General features: G+C 37.9%; 1 protein-coding gene across 1 annotated transcript in view; it reads right to left on the bottom strand.

Moving 5' to 3' along the window:
• Window positions 1–27,426, bottom strand: part of PCCA (propionyl CoA carboxylase, alpha polypeptide) — a 295,541-nt gene that overhangs the window by 153,432 nt on the left and 114,683 nt on the right. Inside the window, exons 12-16 of the mRNA XM_010578343.1 lie at window positions 24,588–24,738; window positions 13,970–14,113; window positions 12,342–12,416; window positions 7,071–7,139; window positions 6,131–6,206 (exon numbers count right to left, since the gene is read on the bottom strand). Coding sequence (XP_010576645.1) covers window positions 6,131–6,206; window positions 7,071–7,139; window positions 12,342–12,416; window positions 13,970–14,113; window positions 24,588–24,738 — 515 coding nt within the window. The remainder of the gene's footprint in view (window positions 1–6,130; window positions 6,207–7,070; window positions 7,140–12,341; window positions 12,417–13,969; window positions 14,114–24,587; window positions 24,739–27,426) is intronic.

Here is a 27,426-nt window from a genome sequence, read left to right as displayed (position 1 = left end):
CACGCGCTTCTGAACCTCTTAATAAGATTAAGTAGCCCATTATTTATGGTGTTAGCAAACACATATGAATGCTTGAATCAGTACAATAATTGGAAGCAGAAGTTAAGCAGGCTTCGTCAAAAACAAGTGAAATAAAATGGATGGCCATCCTGCCATCACCCTCTCCTCAGCCACCCCTCCACGCTGAAGAAGGGGAACAGAACAGCAGGACAACGTTATGTCTAAGGGGCATAACTAGAGATAACGGCACTTGTCTTTCAGTGCCTCCTCAATCTGGCACACCGCATTTCTTGTAGTTTTTCACTGCCTCAAGTTTGTTGTTTTTTTAATTAAAACACTCCTCTGACAAAAAAAAAAAAAAAAACAGAACAAGAACCACAAAAAAAGAACACCTTATTTCCCTTCTACAGCATCAACAACATTGCATTCCTCCTTTACCTGATCAGCCTGTACTTCGACTGCCCTTCCCTCTTTCTCCCCCATAGTGCAGTGGTCTACGAGCCTTCCTAAACTGCACACCAACTTGAGAAAAAAAGCAGAGGAGAAACAGGAGAATCTGCCCTCGTGCCAGCATCTCTGCTCCAAGCTGATGTTACCGAGCATCCTGCAATGGTCTCTTCTTGTGGTTTTGAACTGAGTTTGTTGCTTTCCCTTCCCCAATTTCGGTTTCCACACTGACACACTTGGGAACCAACTGGTCCCTATTGCAAAGGGCCAGAGAACACAGAGAGACTCTTGCAGAACCCCCAGCCCCTCTTCCCTCTGCTACACAAAGGGGAAAATCCACAGTTCAGCTGTACAACCTCTTGCAGCGCTTTTTTTAAAGCGCAACCAGGAAAATGAGGCCTGTTCCATTCTTTTTTAAGAACAAACTGACACTATATGCTGGTTTTCCAGGAAAACTGGTTTACACGCAAAGATTGTTTTGTTTATAATACCCATGAGTGTACTGGCATACCTGCACAGGATCAGAATACAAGAGAGTATAAAGCTTACAAGCATCACTGCCGTGGAGAAGTATCTTTTAAGTTAATATATAAAAGACAAAATCATTCAGTAATGGATGACATTTGGATTTAATTAAAGTTTACTGTGAAAACCTTTGTACCTGAAAATTAATTTATTTGAAATATAGGTATGATAAAATACTAAAATTAAAGTGAGGACTTTTGTTGGGTGCTTTTTCCTGGAAAGCCAAGGCCTTCTCCACAACACTAAGTGCAGTACTTTTTCCTCCCAATTAGTGTGTTTACAGCTGCAAAAACTCAGACAACAGTTTCTGCTGCCACTGTTCTGGCAGGTCTCCATTCATATCAGAGAGTTCAATTCTATATTCCCATTCCCCCCAAACATTCACCACAGTTATTTACCATTTTTCCATTTTCTTTTCTTTGCTTGCTCTTTTATCCCATGCTGGAAGATTCCACCCCATCCCCAGTTGGTGGCTCCCTTATTTCCCCCTCATTTCTACTCCTTCTTGTTCTATCTGCTGCTTACTCTTTCCTCAGACGCTCCTTTTTCCATTCTTCTTTCTCCCAAATGTGCTACTATATTCCTCTCTCCGCACAGCAAGCAGGATCTCAACAGAGACCAGTTGACTTTACACAAAGACTGTTAATTTCATGTTACTGCTTTATGTTTGAATCGGCAAGGAAGATAAAAAGCAAACAGGTTGAAGGCAAGATTAAAGGAATCTCTGCCCTCAAGGATATGAGCAATCTGTCCAATCAGACCTCTGGTGAACTGATAATCAGTTCTACTTGCTGCATAAGTATGTCCATTTCTTTTATTTAAATAGATAAAAACAATTTTCACCCATAAACTTTCCAGAACTTCATACTGGGTTTTATATACACCTTTAAAAAATGAACAGGTTATTCAGCATCGTAAGTTATATGACAAACACATGCTAAAATCTTACAGAAACTGAGAAGAGGGAAAACACACATCATGTTTACACATATAGCAGACCCACTGAAAGGCATTCTTCCAATACCCTATTTCTGTTGTTCAAATTAAAAAGAAACAAAACCTTAAGTTTCTGAAGAAAAGTGGCATAAAACAAGAGAAAGATGAACTACTAACAGTGCAAGCTCACAGGAAACATCTCATGCCTCATCCCGACAAGCAACAGTGCCTCTATACTTGACTGGTGTCTTGAACTTTTCGGTATTCACAAATTCTCCAGTAACCGCTGGGTAAAACGAAAAGTGTATCTGCTTGAGACAAATCTGGGTTAGACCCTAACCATTAATCATCCCTGAACTATACTGGAAGACTCACAGATAAAAATGTTACCCAATTAGACTCTTCCTCATTCAGAAGTCTCAATTGAGATTTTGAGTTCAGATCAGTTCTCAATGGAGGAGTCAGTTCCTATCAGAATAATTTAGACCATAAAGGACCTCAAGAGATCATTTAATCCAATCCACCACTCAAAGAAGTGCTATCCTAGACTTTCATCTGCTCCCATTAATAACAATGTAGATATTACTCAGGAAATAAGATGCAGATTACATTCCCATAACCACATTGAACGTATCTTGAGTTAGTCACACTGTTGGCATCTACCAATGAACAGACTGTAGGATTTCTTATTTCAGTGTGTGCAACTTGTCACCAGCCCAAACTGCAATAAAATGTTAAAGCAATAGGCGTTTTCAGAGCATAGCGTTGTTGTTGCAAATATCACATTTTGATTTATTCAGCATTTATAATCAAGTTAGTCCTATTACAGGCACTATATGACGCAGTCTTTGTTGCTTAAAATAATATTTACTCAAATTTTGCATAAGTCTGCTTCTTTCAAAATTTTTTTGAAAATTTAATTAATTTCATTTCTTTTGTGATGTTGTCAGGCAGATTTAACTGGGAGGGACAGCTGAACCATGGATTCAGCGCCAGGTACTATCTGGTCCTAGAAAACAAGTCAGTGAAGACTGTAGTCTGAGGACTTGTTCCCTGTAACTGGAATGGAGCTAAAAGGGAATGGGGGTAACTCTTGGATATCCTAAAGCCACAGCAGAAGAAATTGAATGTCTGCTCATACAGCCAGTAGACGAGGAGCAGCAGAGTAAGTCCTTGCACTTCACACTGTCAGCATGCCTCAACCCAGCCTGGAAGAGTGACCTCCTGGAGGGTCACTGTGCTGCTTCAGTCCCTGGATTCTCTGCCAGGATTGCCGTGAATGACATTATATGGTGGCATTTGTTCCAAGAGGACATTTGTCTTCTAGGAACTGGATAAAGACTGCTGATTTCATGCAGGTCAGCAAGCAACCATCAAAATATTAGTGACTAAAAGTCCTTACCAACTTTTGCCTGCTTTGAACTGGTGACACAGAAGTGATGGGAAAGACTCCATCTTCCATTAGCAGTCCCTAAGCTACCCATTAGATGGTCCTTGACCTGTTACCCAGTCACCCCATCCCACTCCCACCCTATGTGAGTGAACAAGCATTTTTGTTTACAGAAATGTTGCAGTTCTTGGGAATTCAAATCTAAATTCTCACAGTGTGTATTATCAGCACAATTCACACTGACTTCAGCTGGTATTGCTTAGCTAAAATGCTTTGTGACTCAGAAGAGACTTGTAACTTACAGGGAAAAAACACACTGTCTCTAAAACACAAAGCAAACACAGAAGCTGCTTCCAAGGAAATTGGGGAGCAGGGGTGCTGTGTTCAGAAATAAGAATATGGAGCACACTATTGCGGAAGACTATGGTAAATCTAAATAGTTATGTATGGGCTCACTATTCAAATATAAAACCATGTAACTTCAAAACTAGGTAAAAAACTCTTCTGTATCTTTTACAACTGAAAACTGATAACTCAGTTATGGAGAAGGCTTGATGTGAGGCACTTTCACATAAGATCAAGGTGGTTTAATATTGCTTTATATAGCACCCAACATTTTAAAGCAAAAATATACACAATCGTTTTAGAACAAAAAAATGCATGAAATTGCTTTTACTTTTTGGATGTTTTATTACTTTTGTCCATTTAAATGCCAATATATTACTACTACTTCATCACCTCTTAAATTTACTTGAACTTATTAGAGACAACTCCTCTGAACAAGGAAGAGTTCTGCACATGTCAATGCAGTTCAGAACATTACAGATAGGATAGTTTCTACAAACTGCCCTGTTAGGCATCATTCACACTAGGCAAGAGAAGAGACACTTTAATATCCATGAATGTTCCATTTTAAATAAATCCTGAGAAGAAACTACCAGCTGTGTAAAACTAAACAAAAATCCTGTTGGTTTTCAGATGGGAACCACTGGCCACTGCAACTAAAAATGTGTTCTGGAAATTCATCTACTTTTGAAACCCGTGGTAAATTAAAATTTGTCTTTTGTAATACTTAAAAAAAAAAAAAAAAAAAAGGCATTCCCCCCATAGTTCATTTATTACCTCTTTCAATGTTTTTAATAGATTAAGAGCTTTTTCACAGGTAGAAATACTACGGAGATATCAGGTCTGAACACTTAAACGCATAGATGCATACTAATAAAAGACTGTAAAAAAAATCAAGAATGCAAATTAGTAATTTTCAGGTGTAAGGTGTCATATCCTTTGTAGATATTTATATATCTGGAACTGTTGTTAGGTACATACACATCTGTGCAAAACACCTAAGAACAAACAACCAGGTTCCACCTCATATTATAGCACACAATAAAAGATGATGCTTCACACATAATTCCAATATTCTCATTAAATATAATCCTTCTAGCATCAGTTGCTATTATATAACCGAGTTTGAATCCAGAGCCTGTCTCCATTAAAAACAACAAAAAACCAAAAAAAACAACAAATCCCACTTCACATCAGTCTAGCTATAGCGGTATAAATTTCTCTCTCCTATAAATTTACTCAGCTGTTATACAGCAGGGGTTTACATCAGCACATTGTACTGCAATAGTCTAATGGCTCAAGTTGCACCAGTATAAATCCACATTAGAGTTAGCAGTTCATTTACAACGGCTAATCCTACCACCTATCTAGCTACACTGTGGTAGAAGGAGGCTCATTTTCCCCTAGATAGATAAACCTTTCTAGTCTGACATGGCATCTGTAGTATTCAGCAGACAGCATTAAAGCCAAACCAAGTTTTACAGAAACTCATACGATCGTCTACTATATCAGGTCTCTCCTGGTCCTCCTCCCAGCCATTCAGAGGAGGAATTAAGTAAGTGTTCCAAGTCTTCCTCCCATCTGAAACCACTGAACAACCTGTCCAGCAACCAAAACAAGGATCAAAGACAGTAAATCCTCCAACAGTTGCCTCCTGACCTATCCTGGTTCTTCAAGTATACTGACTAGTAATGAAAAAAATAACTCCCCCAAACACCCACACAGTTAAGGGGTAAAATGAAGGTTTTTGCCACATTACAGTTCCCTTCTCTAATCGCCTCCATGAAAAAAAAGGATAAGAAATCCAATTTTTCCCTCCCCTACCCTGAGTTGTCCTTCCTATGCCCAATAAGACCCTAAGAGGAAGATCTAAAGATTTCTCCCACACAAACCATGACTTCCCTCTCTAAAACTTCTAAGGTGTTAAAGTGGTCATGGCTGATTCACCCCTCCTGCTTGGAAGAACGACTGCATCTCCTAGGCAGTCAGTCAGCAAGAGCTGAAACACATTCTGATCATCAGCCTCCATCTGTATTTGCCCAAACCTAAACAATTACCTTGAAAAGTAAGGAAAAAATATATACACAATCAAATACTGTATTGTGATATTATTTGACCACAACCAATGTATTAAACTGCTATACAATGGCAACTATTTTAAATTTCTTACACTGCAGTGGCCTTTTTTTCTGCTCTATGACATAATAAATTAATTATATGCTACCATTCTGTGAAAACTCTTTATGAGTTTACGGAAATGATTTAAATATTTATCTCATAATATTCAAGCAAAAGCAATGGAGAAAAAAATGAAGTCTCTTTAGATTTGATGTATCTTCTCAGCTTAATTAACACAGGCTTTTCCTGTTTTAATTTGCACTTAAGAAGTGGGAACTTTACTCAATTTGCTAATTACTACATTTTCAAGCTGTTTTCTTGAAATAGATGGCAGCCTATCACACTAGGAACCCAAATTTCTGTAGTTACCTCGAATTACATAATTGTCCAGAGCCTCTTCCATTCTTTTCAGTGCTTCAGCTCTATTAGAGCCATAGGTAATCAGCTAAAAAAAAAAAGGGGGGGAGGAGGAGGAATGGTATTTAAGTTACCTAGAAATGAGATAACGTTTGTCTCTAGAATCTGAATAGCATTTAAAATGAAAATGGTTTGTAGAACTTCTGCAGTCACAAAAACATTTCCCGCACATTACTGTATCTGTCCTTCAGAGACTCTCTAAAACATCAAAAGAAAACTAAGATCTCTTAACCCATTCAATGAAAGAAGGCCAATCACTTTTCCTTTATAAAACTTAAAGCATCTAAACAAGCTCTCTCTTCTTCTTTAGGCACACAGAAAATTAGAGCAGAGGTTCAATATCTAGTTGACTCTCCTGACTTCTAATGCCCAACCGACTTCTAAGATTGGGGGTTTTTTTGTTGTTTGTTTTTTTTTACAACTGAACTCTGACTATAATGTCATACTTTAATTTTACCAGTATGTTACTGATGAATAAGAACTAATACTACGAGACACTATCAACCACTTCTTTCACTGCTGCTTTTTGGAAGCCAGAATTATCGACATTTTAGTTCTGGCTAGGTTATGTTAAGAAAGATAGATTGGTATCATCTAAAGCTGAAAGTAATGGCTTCTGTTTAAATCAGAATTCCTTTAATAATCAGAAACCACACGAAAAATAATTATGGTGTCAAAAGATAAAAAAAATTTTTGTTTAGAAGTGACAGTAAATCTCCTCTACTCCACATCTTCCTTCACTTCTTTCATATTCCCTTGAGGCATGTTATGCCTAGCACCTTTAAAATAGTGATTTACCAATCCTTTAATATACTATCCCCCATTTAAAAGATCCATGTATAAAATTAGTGGTTCGTACCTTTAGAATATTGAAAAATAATCATCAACTCACTTTTGAGATCATAGGATCATAATAAATGCTGATATCACTTCCTTGTTGTATGCCACTGTCAACACGTACCTTCAAAAAATAAGAAGCAAAAACAATTATATATTGGGGAAAAAAAAAATATTTCAACATGAGGATCAAATCTACCCAGCAGGCTTAAAACATAACACCCATGCAGCTTATCATGTACATTTTTTCCCCTTGAAGAACTAGAATTATTTGTTTTCAGAGAAGATGGGAGGGGGGAAGGGGAGCATTTCCCTCCACCAGCAAAAATACTTGCAAGTTACTCTCTGCTTTGAAAGAAACATAACTGCAATCTTCAGTTGATAGTCAAAATTTTCTTTTGTTCTCCTAGAATGCACAGTAAATTTGATGTAACAATTTAGGTTGTGCTACACACTCTAAACTTCAACTCTGAACGTATCCAATTCCGATTTAATCCCTGTAATAAAACAGAGTTGTAATTATTTTTCTGACTGACACCTGGCATGAAGGATGCCCCTTACAATCACATCCTTTCTGTATCTATATGTAATCACATCCCCCATGTGCCGCTACAGCCCTTCTGAGGGCTCCAATAGGAATACAAGTAGGGAGCATTCAGCAGGAACTTTGGAGCTCTGCTTATCAGCTCCATAGGAATACTGATCCTGTGGTTTTCATGTCTGTAACACTTTCCTTCTCTGCCTCACCCTCTCAACTGTAAAACATTTTTTTTCTGTTGCTGCTGTTCCCCTGAGGCTTTAATGTTTACACAGCTTTTTCCATGGCTTTGCTTTGTAAGGACACAGCCCCAATTAAAGCTCTGATTCTGCAATATTCATGGAAAAAAATAACACAAGTTCAAAAATTTCTTTTGAAGAGGCTGATTGCTGTTAACCAGCCAACAAGTTAGTTAGTATATTGCTGATTCTTGTTTTCATCTCTCAGTTTGATTTCATCACTGTAGCAATGAGGTTAGCCATATAAAACTTTTCAAATGAGCAATTTCTGGGGAATAAATATTTATTAAATTGCTGCTTTTGAGCACTGGAATCTGAAATATTTTTTAAAAACTAATCAAAATAACTCGAGAGTGACAATCGCATTCTGGGGATCATAAGGATGGAGGGCTCTAATCAAAGCTGTTGAAGCAGCAGGGCTCCGATATACTGCATTGTAAAGGAGGTGGGAAAGAGGGTCCTGGAATCTCACTTAAATCTTCACCTGTGGGAAGGAACCTTTGTAATAAACAGCAGCTCATCTGTCTGCAGCAAGGCAGAAAAAGGTCAACGCAACGGCTGTTAGGCCTTTAATATTTTAATTTAGGCAATTATCAAGGGACCACATGTAGAACCTCTTGTCTACAGAATCCACATGAGGGCATGATGATGACTTTATTATCCAAATGACACAAAAAGATACCCTAGCAGGTGTACTCACTTTCTTCACTAAGAAACACTGACTAGTTTTTATGATGTTATATTCTTTTTATTTTTTAAAAAATGTACTTATTCATATATTTGTGTTTATATATTTATACTTACATATTTATACATTATTTCTTATATACTTATGTTTATTTGCATAGCATATTTATTCATAGGTAAAGGCAGTAGCACTTCTGTAGCATTTTTATCGCATCTTATCCAAATGTGCTCTACCTATGCTTAACTAGGCCCCCCACTACCTATATCAGGTACATTTAACATTAGCTACTGATGAGAAGGTAGTTCAGACATGTCATGATTACAGAAAAAACATGCAGCGCATTTCCCAGCTCCCCTTCTTGTAACTGCTAAACCATCCTTCCTCCCAGCATGTCTGCCTATGTATAGTCAACGCATACGTTCTCACATTCAAATCAGAAAGAATTCATTTACCTACTCAGTCCCAGATAAATCCCTTGCCCATTATATTTTTTGTAATACTCGATAAATACGTGTATAAGACATGAAGGTATGACATACATACTTCACAGATACTTGAATTATATCATGACCTTTGTCTCCAAAGTAGCACCTACAACGTGATTACATACAAGTGTTCAGGAGTGCTTTATATACGCATACATGTGCATGTAAGTATTGATATAAGTATATCATATTTTGACAAAGAAAAAAACATACGAAAGGTGCATAATTCAGACCCACACTAAGCAGGTTAGTCAGCCCTTAAAGTTAATGTAAGGATTCCGAGGCTACCGACTACATGCTCTACCTGCTCTGTGTTTCTGTTCGTATACAACACATACCACTACATAATATACACTTTTTCCTAAGTACAAGGTCCTAAAAAATGAAAAAGTTACAGTAAGAATTTAAAACTGTTTTAAAACTAAACTGCATTATTTCCCTTTTTAAAAAAATCTGGAGTCCTCTGTAGAAGTTTAATTTTCATAAAATAAGATGACTAAAAAAATGACAGTAGAAAGGAAATACATTTACCATCTTCAATTCTCTCTGTGGTGCTTACATTTTCAGAGCCTGGTAACAGTAGGTGATTTTATAAACTATATGGTGTGACAGAACTTAATGAATATTGGATGAAAAAGAATCCCTAATTCAACAGATACTCGCTATAATGTGCACAACTCGATAAACAATAGCAATACTTATTAGACCTCCAGCATTTACTTCTGCTTAATATATTTCCTTTCTTTTACTTGGTATTTAAAATACCAAAGAAAGATCCTATTGTACCCTACAGCTCATTGGTATTACAGGCCCAACACTTTTATTGCTGTTGTACTACCATTACATGTTATTACACCAGGACAACAGTAGACTGAAAGATCTAAAAAAAGCTTAAGAGGAAAAAAAAAAAGCACAATCTACGTGCCAGTCCTGCAATGAACTATTAGTGCATCAAATTCCACCTACCAATACATCCAGGTTCTAGTCTTTTTCAGTTCTTTGCCACATCAAAGTCTTAGTTTTCTCTTTCTGGTAAGAGTCACTGAAAGACCAGACTGCTGATCACACTCGCAAAGAGCAATGCTGGAGCTCTTCAGATAGGGCAGTACATTTGCTATGGTGTGTAAGAGCACTGAACGTGAATGCTCACTATCGAAATTAGTGGTTTTGTGGTTACCTATCTTAAGCTTCGTTATCAAATACGGAAAAAAAAAATTGGTATTTACAAGTACCATGTTCTAAGGAAATTACAGACTACGTGACACAAAAATAGCCAGTATATTCCTATCTGTGGCTAACAAAAAAACCTCCCACACAGCCATATACACCAGTTCCACCAGCTTGAGCAGCTGACACACAAGCACAGGTAGACAATCAGAGCTAACTTCAGACACAGAAGAAATTAATTTAAAAAGCATTTGGCAATACACTACTCATAAGATGAACTCTGTGACACACCACAAGTCTCCGCTAATCTTTTTTTAAGCCAACTTGTTGACAATTCTATAATCTAAAATGCAGAAAACAAACACTGTGGCACAATGGGCCTGTAACGCCGAACTTTTTTAGTCGTATTAGTTTTGTTCTTAGCAGCATGACATTCTCAGGAGAGAAATTAGTTTCACAGTGGCAGAAAATATGTATGAAGACACCAAACCATGAGTGTCTACATAAAAATAGCTGTTCTATTTTTAATACGACAATAGAAGTAAACAGAAGGAGAACAGCCTAGACACTCCATATGAGTTCCTCAAGCCATTGCTCTGAAGCCTCCAGCGTAATTAAAATTTCTTTCTTCGGTACCACGATGGACCACGTGAAGCAATCAGGCATCTCCCACCCTTCATTTTCAATTCACCTCTCCCCCTAAGCACAACTCCCAGCCCACCCCATCTACCTGACAAGTGACAGCCCAATCTGATTAAATGCTTGCAAGGGAGGGGACTCATGGGCCTCCATGACAGGCCAAAAGTGATCACCATGGAGATACATAATTACAGCTGTCAACGCGTCTACTGTCCTGCTGGCATCAATTTGATTGCTCCCAGTAATAATGATAGACAAAGCTTAGTGTGCACTCTCCTGCACCCAATCACTTTATCTATTCCGTGGTCCATTTAGCTGACATGCAACATTCACACAAGCAAATAACAGCAGTAAGCAGAACATTTAAGGCATTTTAATTGTTTTTTCTTTGTATGGATGGCTCACAAGCGCAAATGTTATTACATAAAACTCCTGCTGCAGCATTAATTGAAGAAAGATTTGGTGGGACAAAGACTGTAGGGGGTATAGTTTGTCCATTATCACTTGTACTTTCAACAGGTCTCACGTTTGGAAAATTGCAAATTGCAAAAACTTGCAAGGGCAAAATGTTTGACATCCTGTTAGCTATTACAACGTGGTGAAAACTTCTAACAACCATCGGAGTATTCATTATAAATTCTTATTAAATACACTCTTTGTTTCATTAAAAAAAAAAGTTTAGATACATCCAATGATACCTTTTTCCCTCATCTCCTCTTTAAGATCACATAATGCCTTTTAGATCTTCACAATTTTTTTTCTGCTTTCAGGCTTTGAACACAGCATGAAGCCTGAAAGACCAGAAAGGGTCAGGTCCCTTCGGAAAGTACACGGGCAAAAACAATTTAAGAAGCGAAATAAATCATATATCCAATAACATCTCCACACTTAAGATTCCTCCTGTACTCTTTCACTATTATCCATGCAAGCAAGCAGACTGAATAATCGTATTCACAGATGGTATAGCCTCATCATTCCAGTAACTGACATAGTGTCATGTATATGTGCACTTACGACTTAAGACTACCTTGATTTTACAGGAAGGCTGTATCTTCGTTCTTTACATGTAGCAGAAAACACTGTTTGTTAAACAGCCATTCCATATAGTTAGACTGTATCCTGAAACATGTAATAATCACTGTAACAAATTTCCTCTTTAGAGTCTACAAAGCTAAACAGAAAGCACCAGCAGTTTCTCACTGGTGTCCCCAGTTCTCTGTGCTTAAAGAGCCAACTCAACATTTCACTGTCCTTTCTAATCACGGTATTTTTACTAAAGCTGTGTTTGAAAAACTTAAGCTGAAAGTTATAAAACATAACAAAATATTTCAACATGTAATGGTTTCCTGTTATACTCAATCTGAACATTTTAAACCCAGTTTGGAACTGTACATTTTTAAGCAGTTTTTCAGGCTGCACAAATAAGTATTGCCATGTCCTGTCCACCACCCCCTCCCCCCTGGCAAAAAACTGGAAAACAGGCTCGATTTACAAAGCTGCTGAGCACATATAGTCTCTGTCTATAAAAGAGACACTCAGCACCTATGAAAACCAGAACCAAGTTACTTACACTTGGCACATGCAATGGTTCCTGATACTGAGACAGTTTACCAATGGATGGCAGGCCAAAAGATTTGTAGGGGTCCTGAAATAAAATTCAACATGAGAAAGCATTAAGCTTTTACAGATGCAGAGAAGATAATGTTAAAAAGCTTGAAGTCTAACAGAAACCTCTGCTGGAATAACTTCATTTTCTTCCCCAGAATTATTTGTGTTGAAGTACAGTTCTTCATCCACCTACCCCTGCGACTCCAAATAAAGAACTGGAAGCACATAAATTCTCTTGCATTGCAGTCAAAAAGCAGAAAAGAAGTGCTCTGCACACAGCTACAGTACACCACCAAAATATACAAAGATGACATTTTCATTTGCTACACTGTGCCTTGGAAGAAGGATGGGAAAGTAGGATGGGTAGAGTTGAAAAGAGAGTATAAGGAAAAAAATTTCAGAGATAAAAAGGGCAGTTGGAAATTCAATTATCTTAAGAAATCAAACTGACCTTTATGCCTCTGGAAATCTCCTACATAATGCAATACCAATATTAATTTAATAGGACAGCAAATAAATATATGGCCTACAGAATAACCAAATTCATGGCTAAGTAGTTGGATCCATTACTTACTTATAAACGTGAGGGAATCTAAGTTGAACAAAAAAAAAAAAAAAAAAGCCCAAGCATCAGTTACTCCAGGGTAAAGCCTACTCATACTCAGAATAGCTTCCATGCCAATCACAAGGCACATATTTATTCTTTATCAAAATAGTTCATATAACTAGTAATCAGTAGAGCAAGTTGAAGATTCTGTACATGACACAAAGAGAAAGAAAAAAGCAAAATAAAGATGCCCTGGGTCACAAAAGTCTCAATACTTAAGCGACGGAAAAAACATCTCAAGGTGCTGAATTATGTTTGAAAAGCACAGTTAGCTACAACACTCCTAAAACAAAATGAACAAAGCTAGGCATCATTTTTTTAATTAACAAATCTTGATTTTCATGTATCAAAAATGACAGCAAAAAGATGTTACCTTGAAACATCCCAAACATGCTTGAAAATGGGGTTTATATTTTAGTAAGCTTTTTTAAGGTGAAATAGAGAGTTGTACCGTAATTATAAAGTTATTGTCTTGGAAGGCACTTTGAAAGTTTGTCCTATAAACTGTTGTTTCAGAAGACACGTAACTTGCTTTTTCAATGACCTATTAAAATTTTTTAGTACAACAACAAAAATTATGTAAGCCATTGAATTTCAACTGTCTTTTTAAGTCAACAAGTTTCAAGCACACAAGTTAAACCTGGAAACACTAGTTAACTGTTAGCAAATAACTCCACCACTTCATCATTAAATGCGAACAGAACATATAGCAAATGTCCTTAGAAATAAACCTTAGTTATCTCTTTTACCATTTTTAATTTTGATTTTTGGAAGAAAGCTATGTCGAAATACAAACTGTATTTTTATATGAAAAAATAAAAATTCTACAATTCTACAAAAGCTCATTAACCATTTGTGTTACATACACTAAATCGTGACTTTCATATGATATTCCTTGACTTCACCTTGGCATCTATGCACACCTGGGTATTACTACTCCACAATTCAACCACCTACCCTCCTCCCCATTACCACTCATTTACCTCAGCATAAACTCGACATTCAACCGCCCAGCCGTTGATGGGAATATCAGCCTGTTTGTGCCTGAGAGGGTAACCCTTAGCAACACGGATCATTTCTTGGACTAAGTCCAGGCCCGTAATGCATTCTGTGACGGGATGTTCAACCTGCAAGGTCAAGAACTGTCAGTCAGTAGGTAACAAAAACAACAAAACAAAACAACAACAAAACCCCTCCCTCTCCATAAACAAACACAGATAAACAAGAAATGAGACCAGCCAAAGAAAAGACAGAGAATACATTCCCACCTTGGTCTTTCTCCCCAAAACATTTCTACTTGACAAACTCCAGCAACCACCTTCTTTGCAGGGAAGCCCCCCAAAATAAAATAATGAGCAGATCACAGTAACTAAGAGCAGCATACAAAAGGAATACTATAGAGAACACCTAGGAGAGTTTGGGGTTTTGCAGGGTTGGTTTGGGGTTTGTTTGGTTTTTTTTTTTTTCATTTATTTTACAAATTCAAATGCACCTAGAGATGAGTTCATTTTTCTTAATTCAGAAGCTTTTCCCATTTGATTTTGTTTTGAAAGGACTCGCGCTGTAGCCAGAAATATATTTTAACTGAAAATCTCAAAGTAGCTGATAATCAACCCGTTCTGCTACACTTAACACGGCACGTACAGGAGCTGCTTACATTTTCCATGGAACTAGCCTACCCTGAATCTCACCCATTCGCCTGCTTTCACTAACCTGTCCTGACAAGCGACCAGATTAGCGTAATCTTGCATCAGCGCAGTGTAGCAGAAATGAGCAGATGGATCCTTCAATTTTTTTTTCCCCCTCCAGACTTATCTGTTTAGTGCTTAGCATGCACAATAGCTGGGCTGGACCAGCAGAGTCACTCTGCGCTCTCAGCAAATTGCTGCTAACGGCTTTGGATGATGCTGCCATGGGAATACCCGTCGTTCACACTAACCCAGCATGTGCGTACAAGCATGCACACATGTGCGCGCATATGCACATACACACACGCATTTTTCTTTGAAATGGGGATATAAACAGAGACATTTACTAACTTTAAGAAAATCTTCAACTAGGCATAGTACAGTAAAAAAGCACCCAAAGATAGGAGGGCGCACCATATAGATGAAGTAAAGCATGTTCTACCACACCGAGACAGCTGTTAAGAATTTCCATATAGAATATATGACAGAACTGCCATTTTTATTATAAAATGTTTGTGTTCCAAGGGCCAAAATACCTTAAGAAAATACACTTCACAATGGTTTCTCTATCACAAGATGTCATACCACATACATTTTGTGACACAGGAAAAGGTCAGCGACCAAACCACTTGTCTTTCTTCCTTCAAGTACACTAGTATTAAGGAAAACATTTAGTCATTATAATAATCTCGTGGCTTATCAGAACAAGAAGATGCTTTGGTCTTTAAGAAAAAAGCTTTGTAAAAATAAACAGATGGCATCCATAATTAGCCCTGTGTGTGCTGTGAGTTTGTTTAGAGTTTCAACAACATTTTAAGACGTTTTGACATAATTTTAATGACAAATCATCACTGAAACAAGCATCTATTCTTTGAAGGATAAAAGTGACATTGAAATGGGAATCTGATTATACAGTTTAAGGATGTACCTTTGGGATTCAATCTTGATTCTGCCTAACACATGATATTCTCCAGCATGTCAAGCTTAATAACAGTATTTGGAGAATCTATGAAACATCTCAGTGTCTATCCTGCAGTGTTAAATTGAAGCAATTCAATTTCTATTAGGACTTGAAGTTTCTATCAAAAATCCCTAAGTTTTAATAGAAAGTTACTTATCACACATTCATATTTGGACAACAGATCTTTTTCTCTTATTTTGGAATTTAAATTTTAAAAAATTACCTTCAAGTTTAGATCACATTTGGAATTCTAACATTCCAGATAATTAAAATACAATATTTCTTCTTCTTTTTTTTCCCCCCAAAGACATCTGCATTATTTAGTTATACTGTCATTTTTCTTGGATAGCAATTGGCATTCCAGATTCAATAGCTTCATTGTTGTTTTCAGATTTATTGTTGATGATCAAAATAGGATGGAATGTTTCTGGAAAGAAAAATATTTTTGTTGTTTGGTTCTTATGACTCACAAACATTTATTTAATCCATTCTTCAATACAGATCTTTGACTTGGTCAATATTTTCTTCTGTTTCTTCAAAATACTCCCTTTGTGTCTGCACAAAAAACAGCATTCAGAAAATATGACGAGGAAAATTTTTTGAGGTTTTTTTGGGGGGTGGGAAGAAGTTGTTCTGCTTTCTTTTAGGACTGTGCTTCAACTAGTGCTATTTAGGCATAATGTAGACAGTACCGATTATATCGCTAATTTTGGGGAACCAAATACATTTAAAATGCATTTTAGTATATATTAAGACCATCAGATGACCAAAATGGGGTAGAAGAGAATTTTAACCTTGAAATCGTAGTTGACTTATTTGTAACTTTAACCTTTCACGGAGGTGCACAGCTCAAACCGCACTTGTTTTAGCATTTCCAGTTTTCTTTCGGCAAGGGGACGGCAGGAGTGGGCCAGTATTTTTAGCATTATACAGAATATGCTTCAGCGTACAGTACAAAAGGACAGTAACAAAGCAGTAATGCCATATCCTCGTTCAACAAGCACCCTGCAACAAGGTTTTGGAGGTGCAAGAATCCACCCACAGAGAGATACATGCAGGATCTCAAATTAAAGCTCTAATCTTTTATAAAGCAAGGAAGGATGGGGGGTAGGAGAAGCAAAGAAATCAGACCCCTCTTCTCCTTCCCCTCCCAAAAAAAGAAAACACAGACATCATCATTCCCTCCTTATGAAAGCTCTACAGTAACTGTTGCAGCTATTTGACTAAGGTAATTGCCGTATCTATTTTTAAATCACTTTAAAAGCTAGGCTTTAAATGCCTTCCTCTTACTTTTCAGCCTTCTACTTCAGGTGTCCCTCCTGTTTTGCCTGCCTGTTGTATTTTCTTCTATTAATTTTATGCTATACCTCTTCTCCATCAACAGCCTTTACTTGCGATTTTATGGATGCTAAGTCAAGGACTAAATTTTTAGAGATGAATGCAAGTATGCTCACAAACAGAGCTGAATCACACTCAATTGATCAACTCTTTTAGCTTTGGACCATACTCAATTTTGTAGTCAGCTGATCCAAGATCTTGCCAGTGAAGCCCTAGTCAATAAGGTAAGAGCCAGTGGTGGTATGGTTATATCATAGCGGGTAAATTCACACATTATCTCTGTCCTTTAATGCAAAGGGCAAAACCAGACATGTCTGCAGCAAGCAATCTACAGATCATAGCTATATCCAGGCAGCTGTACCTTATTCTCAACAGGACAAGCAGAAAAATTGATCACCAATAACTCTCAATTAGCTGCCGAAAGTATTACCTTTACTACCAGTTCCTTTACTTATACCAAGTCTGGTCATAAACATTTTAAAACAAGTCATCATTTCGATGCACGTAAGTACAATACATACCTCCTTTAAAAAGTCTTACTCCCCACTTTCTGTGATCCACACACACCTCTTTCTCTGAAAAACACCACTTATATTCCTGCTTTCAAGTCCACAAAGCCATACCTGTTATGGCCAGCAATCTCCATATGGGGTAAAGTGCTTCCCCTTCATACTGGATCTGCTCTTCTTCTGACATCTCACAGCAATCAGATTCCCTGTCAGCGTTACAAGTGTTTTTGCTTCCCTAGCCTTTTCCAGTTTATACAGCAAGAGACACTAGTGGTAAAGCCTGTAAGAAAATAATACCTAAGTCCCAGTTTACAGATGGTGAAGCAGGTACAAAAGAGCTAGAGGAGCCTAACAACATCGCAGTCCAGTTAGCATCCGTCCCCAAAACAGTACGGAGAGGCTGCTAATTCTCCTGCTGTTCTGTGACTGCCAATGGTCTGAAAGCTTTACCATACTGGGGTTCATCCACAGCTACAAAGACAGTCATGCAGTTTTTATGAATAGTGGGAACTAAGAGTTAAATTAGCAATGACTGCTCCCATTATATTCAGGGGAATAATTTCAGGACGCATTTTTCTCAAGACCATCAAGGTACTCAGATCTAATAGCAAACACTTCTGGATACTCTCTCAGATTCCTCTCTTACCCCTGTATGCGTAAGGCATCAAGTTACTCACACACCAGTTGTAGCAGTCAAGCAGACCACAGTGGCCAAGAAAATCTAAATTTCAGTAGACTTAAAACTACAGCCTATGTCACCCCTACTACTATAAGTCCCTAGTTGGTGTCATATACTCCTTTACATTCAGATAAATAATCTCAAAACTAACTTTCAACATACACCTCAGCTTCCAGGAAACATGATTCACCTGGAGTCCCATGCACTTTTCTGCTGCAGTCAAATCCAGTATCAATTGACCCAAACCCACCAACTTACAGATGCTCTTCAACCCCCTTTATTTTGGTAAGTCTGGTTTCTATTTCAGAGAACTGAACAGCAACAGAGGTGCACGCATGTTCTGCTCTTCAGGCATGCCAGCTTCCTGACTACTATGAGCAGGAGCACTCTGGGGTCACATCTTCTTTCTGCAAAATAGTTCACATGTATATGGGTTTTGGGAGCACATAGTAAAAAACAGCTTTTCAGAAAGGCTGCTGGAGAACAGACAATGTTTGGATTAACGTACAGAATGAATGGAAAGCACACAGGAATACATAACAGGCAATCTCCTGTGCTGTCCTTTTCTATAGATACAGTATATAATAACAGTTGCTGTTTATTTTCTGATTTATTAGTATGTGATCAAAGAACTGAGAGCAACCAGAACTACAAAAATTTCCATCAACTAAGATGCTCAGGTAGACTTCTTTTATTGTTTCCTAAGTAAGATGTTGCAGAAATAAGAAGTACTGCACAGACATTTGGTACCAACTAATTTTTTAATTATAGCATATAATAACTTTGAAAAAAATATTTAAACCACTTCCTCATAGGAATCTATCTTCCAATAATCATTGATTCAATTTTCTCAAGTTTCTTTGCAAGGATTTGTTTCTTTATTGTACTGGACAGATGCGGGTAAGAAATCACTTATGCAGCCTATGAATACCAAATCTCTCTTTTCTGTGTTTTAAACAAGCAGCACACACCTTATATCAACCAGTTATTTAGCTCACAATTTCAACATAACTTTCTCAATTAACATCCTGCACTTCAAAAAAAAAAAAACCTCTCAATCCAGTAATTCTACACAATTTCCTTTCTCCTAAATACTCCATGTAAGAAAATACAGAAGCTCGCACCCACAAAACCTACACTTTCTTTCCTAAAGATGCAATTCCTGCTTTCGCTGTATTAGCAGCAGTGTTAAAGCCCTCTCAGAGTACTTCGTTCAAGGTGGCTCTGGTCACACTGCAGCCATTCTTGGGTTTTCTTTACATCAAATTCACCAAAGGAAAGAAACTAACGTACCCTGTGAAGAATGACCTTTTGTTTCTCTACTTATTAAAAAAGCAGGGGAGCCTCCTTTTTCTCTACTTTTTAAATAGTATTCTACGATAGTTACGTGGTAATGTTGTCTCTAAGATATCACTCCGTGCCCTGGCAGCACTGTTAATGGCATCTTTCAGATTCAATGACTTACACAAACAATGTCGTTCTCTTCTGTCAACAACAATTAGCAATGCTTTTCTGTAGTTCTTTTAGGAAGCCTGAAAAGCAGACAACCAGTAGCTACATAATGGAAGTTGCATTAGGAGGCAAGAATGTGGCAAAAATCTGGTTAACTGTTGTCGGCTGACCCTCTTGTGTGAAGAAGTGTTGTTTGGCAGCAAAATCACCTTTTCTTTCGGTTCTAAAAATGGCCATGAACAGCTGGTATAAACTGTGTGCAGAATGGATTCTGGTGGGCTTAGGGGATTGGTAATGGGATAAGAGACCTTTCACCTTTAGGTCAGTAGTTCAAATCCAGCCCAGGTTAGCAGCAATTGAAAGTCTTTACCATCTGACACTGTTCGTTAGCCTATTTAAAATGACTGAAGCAAAGTGTCACAGTAAAACAAGATTCCAGTATTAAGAAATATGAAGAGTCTCGGCAAACAGCAGAAACAGCCGCTTGAGGCTTTACTTTGAAATTCCGCCATTCAGACTTCGCAGAAATCTACTCCTCCAACTCCTGACAGCCCCTTTCACTGCCACCACACTCCTGCCCACCTATCACCATTCATCCTCCGGGCAGTTATGCACACCAAGACAACAAAACCACCTCTTGCCGTCCCATGGGTCTGCTACGGATACCAAAAGTCACCACCTCTCCGCGGTTTTAGCTGGCAATCCAGACTCAGCTCATCACTTCGCTATTTATATTTTGCTGCTACTGTGTATATAGTGCAGCTGCAATATTTTCCAGCACTTCTCTCCTTCACTGAGCAAACGTGTAGCAGGTGCTGCCTAATGATGTGCAACAGAATACAGATACCATTAAGAGACTGTTAGAACCAGGAGTTTATTAAGCAGTGGAGCTCCAGACAATCACCAACAGGATTTCTACATACTTGTAGACGTTTCCCAGCTGTGCTCTTTATACTTTCATGAGTGGACAAATAGATGAAAAGGGGGGTAGAAAGAGACGTGTTGCATGTAAAAATTCTTCCTCTGTCTTTTACACTAGGCACAGCCCATTTCGTACAAAGACAAAGCTCTGGGATATAACATTTCCGAGAGGTCAGTAAAATCTGATGAAAACACTGAAAGCAATGAACAAAAATCTTAACGTTGGCTAGTGTTTTATGTGTGTATAGAAATTTATTTACATTCGCCTTATGCCTTAGACTCAAGTTACTTTCAAAGAACTTGAAAACATTTACGTAAAACAAATACTCTCACTACAATTAATTGTAAAATAAAAACATACAGATATGCCATTGGCTTGCAATAAATCTCTTATAAACACATCAGAGTGTTCTACAAAATTAATTTTCATTCCCTAAAAAGTTATGACAAAAATATTCAGTCACATGAGGAGAAAACACATTGCTACTCAAATTACCATATTTCTCAACTCCACCGTGCTGAATACAGTCCATACAAATGATCTTTTCAGTCAGATTACTCTAAGGAAATTTGGTCATGTTTTGAGAAGGGAGTGCTCACTTGTTATTTAAATCACACAATGAGTGAGGGAGGCAGAAGGTTGGGAGCAGACCTGAGCCAGACAGACAAACTGTATTCAGGGTAAGTACTCTCCTCACACTGCTCATTGCACTTTTTTTGGTTCTCCTCAGGCCAAGAGATGCTTCTCATTTCAACGTACTGCAAACCTCTAGAATATGTGATATTCTCCCTTTGCTGTCACCAGCTGATTCACATGTAAGAAGCTTAGCCACACTGCACACCCATACACTGACAGGTATTTTTTATTTACAGACTGTAGACTCTATTCATGTAGAGTCAAAAAGGAACATTTCTAGTCTTCCAGCGAAAAGCAGAAGAGACTTTCCTGGTGAAAGCTGGCATTTCTGATGGTAGTGTGATAAGGAGATTTTGACACAATTTGGAAGTTAAAAATGCTATCAACCTAAGGGGTCAGAAACTTTTTACTTATTTCAAAGCTCTTGTTTGGCTATTTTGGACTATGACTGCCTTTGATTAGGCTGATGACAACTAGGTAACACAAAGCACAATGCAGGGTGAGCAGCTATAAAGAATCAGATATTCAACATCTAGTCTGCCTCAACAATCCTAACCGTGGTAGCTGCCTGAAAACCACTCCCAAAGTGCCCTAAATGACAATGTACAGAAGTTCTCTTGTAGCTGCTAGGGCAGACGTTTCTTGCTTTTCACAAGAAAACACAGAATAACTAGTTTTGCTAAACAATTACTCAGTCTCATGTCTCATACTTATCAGCTAGCCTCTAAAAGATGGTAGAGCAGCAGATACAACAAAAAGAACGTGGCCAACAGCAAAGAATAAATTATTGTAGCTGAATCACTTGGAGGGAGTGAAACATCTGTAACAGATTTGTGTAGCATGCAAGGGACACAATGGAACTGATTCACCAAGTTTTTTCACTTTCGAACCTCATATTGTATTGCAGCAACACTTAACACAAAAATTAAATAAAATATAAACTTCCTGTAAGGTGCTACTTACACTTTTTTGCAGAATTATATAGCAGAAAAGGTATATTCCCAAAGAGTTCCCCAAAAAGACAGCCAAATAATAATACAACTCTCAATTACTGCAAAATCATTTACAAAAAACACTGGAAGATATCTGACAGATACACCAAAGGGAGGGAAAGGAGAAATCAGCAGGCAGTGCAAAGTATTGGACACGGTTTAGTTAGCTTTACAGAAGTATCTTCTGAAGTCTGGATCTAAAGTAAAAAAGGCTACAGTGATCCGATTAGAGATAGCTGAGATGTTAAAACAGGCACAGGAAATTGCATAATTTAGTAGACATGTTCTGATGATGCTGACAGGTAGCTGTGTCTGTAATGCACACTGACAAAGACTTTAGGAGCATCATTTAGGAAAGTTCTTCCAACCGTGGAGTGTTCAGCAAAAACAAGGGAAGTGAGCCTGTTAGCCACTGTTCACAGTTAGCAGATGCAAAAGGAAAAGGCTGAAGCAATACAGGGACATCTGGAGACTCTCCTAGTTCAGAAGTTAAATCTAGACAAGCTTCATTAGAATTTCTATGTTTGGCTCTCAATAGAAGGGAGCAAGAACGAGATATCAGTTGTACAACTGTTAGCTGAACAGAAAGTAAAGCTTGAGACCTGGGAGAAGTGACAGATCAATCAGGTAAGCCTGGGGAAGAATCAGAGAAAATTACTACCCTCCAGCCTCAAGCTGAAATGTTAATTAGAGACAATACACAGTCGGGATAGAGGAATTAGAGAATATCTACACAAGTACTGTAATTTAAGATTAGTAAATTTCTTTAAGAGTTGGAAAGAATGAGTCTGCTATTATAGGGGATTGTCAAACTGCTTAGGTGATATTTCAGAAGGAGTCCTTAAAGATGGAATTGTGAAAGCTTTCTTACCATGTATGTGGAGACCTCTACAATTAAGCAAGCTTGAGGTTTGGGACTTTGAACACCTACCACTACGCATTGCAGGGGGAAGACACCACAACACAGCAAAGATAACATCTTAAAAACAAATTGCAAAAAGAATCACCTCCAAGGATACTCCATCGCTAATTCCATTTAGGAACTGATGGACAATAACATACTACAGCAAGGAAATGGTTTTGACTGTCTGGTGGGTTATGCAGAAAACCATAAATTAATTTTCTTCTATGTAAACAAGAACATGGAAAGTCACTAAAAAGTGTTCTCTCAAAAACTGTAAGATTGGGAAAAGTGTAAATAATATGACCAAAGAGACAGAAATTCTTCATAATACTTTAATGAACTATGCATTGCCATTCACCACCACCCTCTCTAACTGAATCTAAGGTAGATCAGATTACGCCTAGCAAACTGCTAGCAAAACCATGTGAAATATAACTATCATGACTAATTCCAAAAACACTGCTGCCCTGCAAGGCAAGACAAATTTTACCAGCAGTCTTCCCCTGATACAGGGGAAGATTGCCACACCCTCGTTCTCCATTCCTACCCCAAATCCTCTCTCACTTCTTTACCCAAAGGATAAATTCACCCAGCCATTATACAAAGTCATGCAAAGACGTCAGAATTACGAGGATCTCATTATGCTCTATCACTGCCCACATGTACAAGCAGCAGGCAGGACACATCCCTAACAAAACGTAGCTAAAACAGAATAAGAAGCTTTGTGGCTTGACTCTACATTTCAGTCTTTCTGGCATTATTTAACAAAGTGAGAAAAGGAGGATAAAGATGACGGAATTGACCTTCTTACAAGCTGAACTTTCTTCCCATCTTTGAGAATGATATCCAGACTTCAAGTTATATACCCCCTGTTTTCTTGGATTATGACCAGAAATGCATTATAACAGTCAAATAGGTAGAACGGATTTTCCATAAAACACTGTTTGTCCATTCATTTGCAGTATACATTATAACATCTACTACTGACCGTATGAGATGTTACAAAAATCCTACACCATGTCAGCATGCTTTTTACACAGTTGCATTTCAGTCACAATTTCAATCATATGCAGATTGCTAGTGTTTTTATTGCTAATATACACATATAGTTTTAATCATCCTCCTAGAGAAAATCAGCAAACGATCAAAGTATAAAAAATAAAAAAAGAAACTTCAGGGACCAGTGGGGAAAAGCATCAGAGCACAGTCACTAGCCACTTACTGTGAACTCACAGTGGCACTTAACAGTGACCTCTTGCAAGGTCTTTAGGTCAAGTGTAACAAAGAGCAAAAGCTCTGAACGTTTACTTGAGTGCTGTGCAAGGGCTCACTGCTGTAAAGTCTTGTATACGCAGGCTTATTTAAGTGAGTAGATCTTTCAAGTTCAGTGTGAAGTGCTCACATGCATCAAGTTAGTTATGCGTAAGTCTTTGCAGGAGCAGACCCCTAAGTATGGAAGGAGGTTATGTTCTGTTTTTATAAATAACACTTTTCTGAATCTGTAGAGCTGTTTTTCTTACCTGAAGTCTAGTATTCATTTCCAAGAAGTAGAAATTCTTACTGGAGTCCACAAGGAATTCTACTGTTCCAGCAGAGGAATATTTTACTGCTTTGGCAAGAGCTACTGCTTGCTCTCCCATTGCTCTTCGAGTTTCAGGGTCTAGAAAAGTGCTACAATACAGAAAAAATGCCTTCCTTTAGTTAAAAAAAAAATTAATTAAATCATTTCATCTTCTGCTTAAACTACCAACAAAAGAGCACAGCATCATTAAGTTATGAAAACATGTCAAGACTGCAAAGTATGCCTTTACATTTATATTGATCCTAAATATACCGCATGCTTTGCAATTACTACTAATGTATGGGAAATTCAGGATAAATAACAGTATTCTCTAAAACATAAAATAGCAGAACACAACTTTTTTAGAACACTGAGATCTATAATAATGCAAGTTAAATGAAAATAAATACATACAAACCCATGATATTTTAGAAGGCATATCTATTTTCAAAAAAAACTGTAACTAAAAAATCCATCCTATGGAAATATGAATGTCAAAATACAAGGCAGGAGGTCTAAGGGGAGTTTGTTTTCTGCCTCTGAATTAAAACAGCGTGGCCGTTTCATTGATACCCTATGCAATAAAGAAGTTTTGGAAATTAATGAAATATTTATTCAGGCTTCTTATGTGAGATTTCAATGAAGAAAATTTGGATGTTCATAATATTTAACTAAAACACTGTCAACGACATCATGACTTAAACCTTCATATCCTGTATTTCCTCTCTCAGCTTTACTTGTAAGCTGAAGACTAGTTATCTGTCTTTGTTAATTGCAATTCATTCTTTTCCACAAATCCTAGACACACCCAAGGGCACCCAGAGAGCAGCTCAGCTACCACCTTGGGAGCCACTGTGAACACTGCTCAAATGCCAAGCCTTCTCTTTCTTGGAGAGCAACATGCCACTCCCACTGGTCCAGGGAATCGAAAGACTTAGGAAGGTACATATCCTGCTTGTTACTCTCCTGTCTACTGCAAATTCAGATTTAGATTAACCTATACAGATTGTTAATTTAGGGCTAGAGAAATTTCTGTGACTTTCCATCAAAGCTGTGAAACTGGTCACCCCTCACCCTGATATACTGACCTGCAGTGAAAGACAACATGTAGCTGTTCATCTTCTACAAGCTTATAAATATGCTTATTATATTTCTGAGGTGACTTATATTAGGCACATAACTCAGTTATCATCTTAAAGTACTTTTTTAAGGGAATAGGAAGTCATTTCTACCTTACCTCTAAGTTACTGTTTAAAATGAAAATACCAAACGTTATATATTTCTTGAGGTGTCCTCAAGAGCGAGTCGTAATTCTGCAAAGGAGCAATCAGGAGCCACCACGTATCTGAAGTGGCCCCACCAAAGTCAGTGAAGCTCCACCTGGGGCCCAGGACTGCACTCAACAGAAGCCAGTGTTGGATCAGGACTTATCTTGCAGTATTTCCTATGGGGTTTTTCACTGAGACCTAAACTCAGAGAAGAGCTAGAGACTTCGGCCACAACAAACCATATCTGACATGACACAAAAAGTGAGGAAATATCTAGGCAAACTGGGAGACAATGGAATCCTTTCCATTAAAGGAGAAGTGCTACTTAGCACTTCCATCCTTCCAATGCCCACATGGGCAGATTTTGATGGATGGTAGGGCAGGCATTTTCAGAATTTAGGAAAAAATGTCTTTCTTGGTAAACAATGGGATCAACAGGAAAAGGAAGTCAAGTCTGATCCCAGAAAGCTATCAGATCCTACACCAGATCAAAGGGAAAAACAGAAGATGTGCAAAAGTGTGTTATACCTATCAAAAATAGACACTGGTAATGTAAGAGAGTTTCATAGTATTTCTTATTTTGATTCAATAAGAGGATAATACATTACACAAAATCAACAATTTATAATTCCATTTGGGGTTTCTGCAGGGCTTTGATCATGAAAGGTCAATGACTGGCTTTTAAAGAACAGAACCTTTTCAATATCAGCTTCATACTCTATTTCTAAAATAACCATTATCACTTCTCATATGGATGAAAGACAGTTACTCCCCTTTATTACAGTGGTATCTTCCCTACGTTTGTTAAATGTAGGTTTGAGACCTCCCTGTTCACCTCCTGCTGTGGAGTGGAATGGAACAGAGGTGTCACGATGCCAAACTTGATCTCTGCCTCATGGTTAAGCTTTATGCTCTAAAATGACTGGATCGTCCCTGCAATCAGCTAGGGTAATCAACCAAAGTTTTCCTATTCCCCTCCGCTGCTTTACCTTTCGTATACATTGTTTCTCCCTTCTTTAACAATGCACCTTTTACAACTGAAATAACTCTTCTCCAATCTAATTAGGCATCACTTGAAAACACAGCGTTTTAAACCTCACTTCAAATCTTTCTCACACATATCCCTGTTATTCTTTCGACCAAGTAGCTCCTATGGCAGCATGAAGGTTGCACAATAAAAAGGATTTGCAAAATAAAAGCACCAAAAAGAAAAAATAAGATCAGACCTGACATTTCACTCATAAGACCTTCTTCAAGCTGTTGTAAAGTTGATCAAAGACAAGACAATTGGTTTGTGCCATTGTTTCTACAGTTAGAGAGATGAACCACACGGGCAAGATGTTAACTCTCCACTTCTAGTTCATCAGATAATGTTTCCCAAAATATCTCCATCACCTTCACTCACAGATAAGGTTGAGATTTTGAAAAGTACAGAAAGTTACACTCAGTGGAAATTTAATGCTCAGCTTAGACACCACCCCTTCTCGCCGCCCCCCCCCCCCCCCCCACCGCTCTCAACATTTTTTCTCC

The sequence above is a fragment of the Haliaeetus leucocephalus genome, unplaced genomic scaffold, assembly GCF_000737465.1.
Source record: "Haliaeetus leucocephalus isolate CR32 unplaced genomic scaffold, Haliaeetus_leucocephalus-4.0 Scaffold626, whole genome shotgun sequence".
Classification (NCBI taxonomy): Eukaryota; Metazoa; Chordata; class Aves; order Accipitriformes; family Accipitridae; genus Haliaeetus; species Haliaeetus leucocephalus.
The sequence above is the reverse complement of the archived record's forward strand: the minus strand, read 5'-3'. Positions and strand labels throughout refer to the sequence as shown.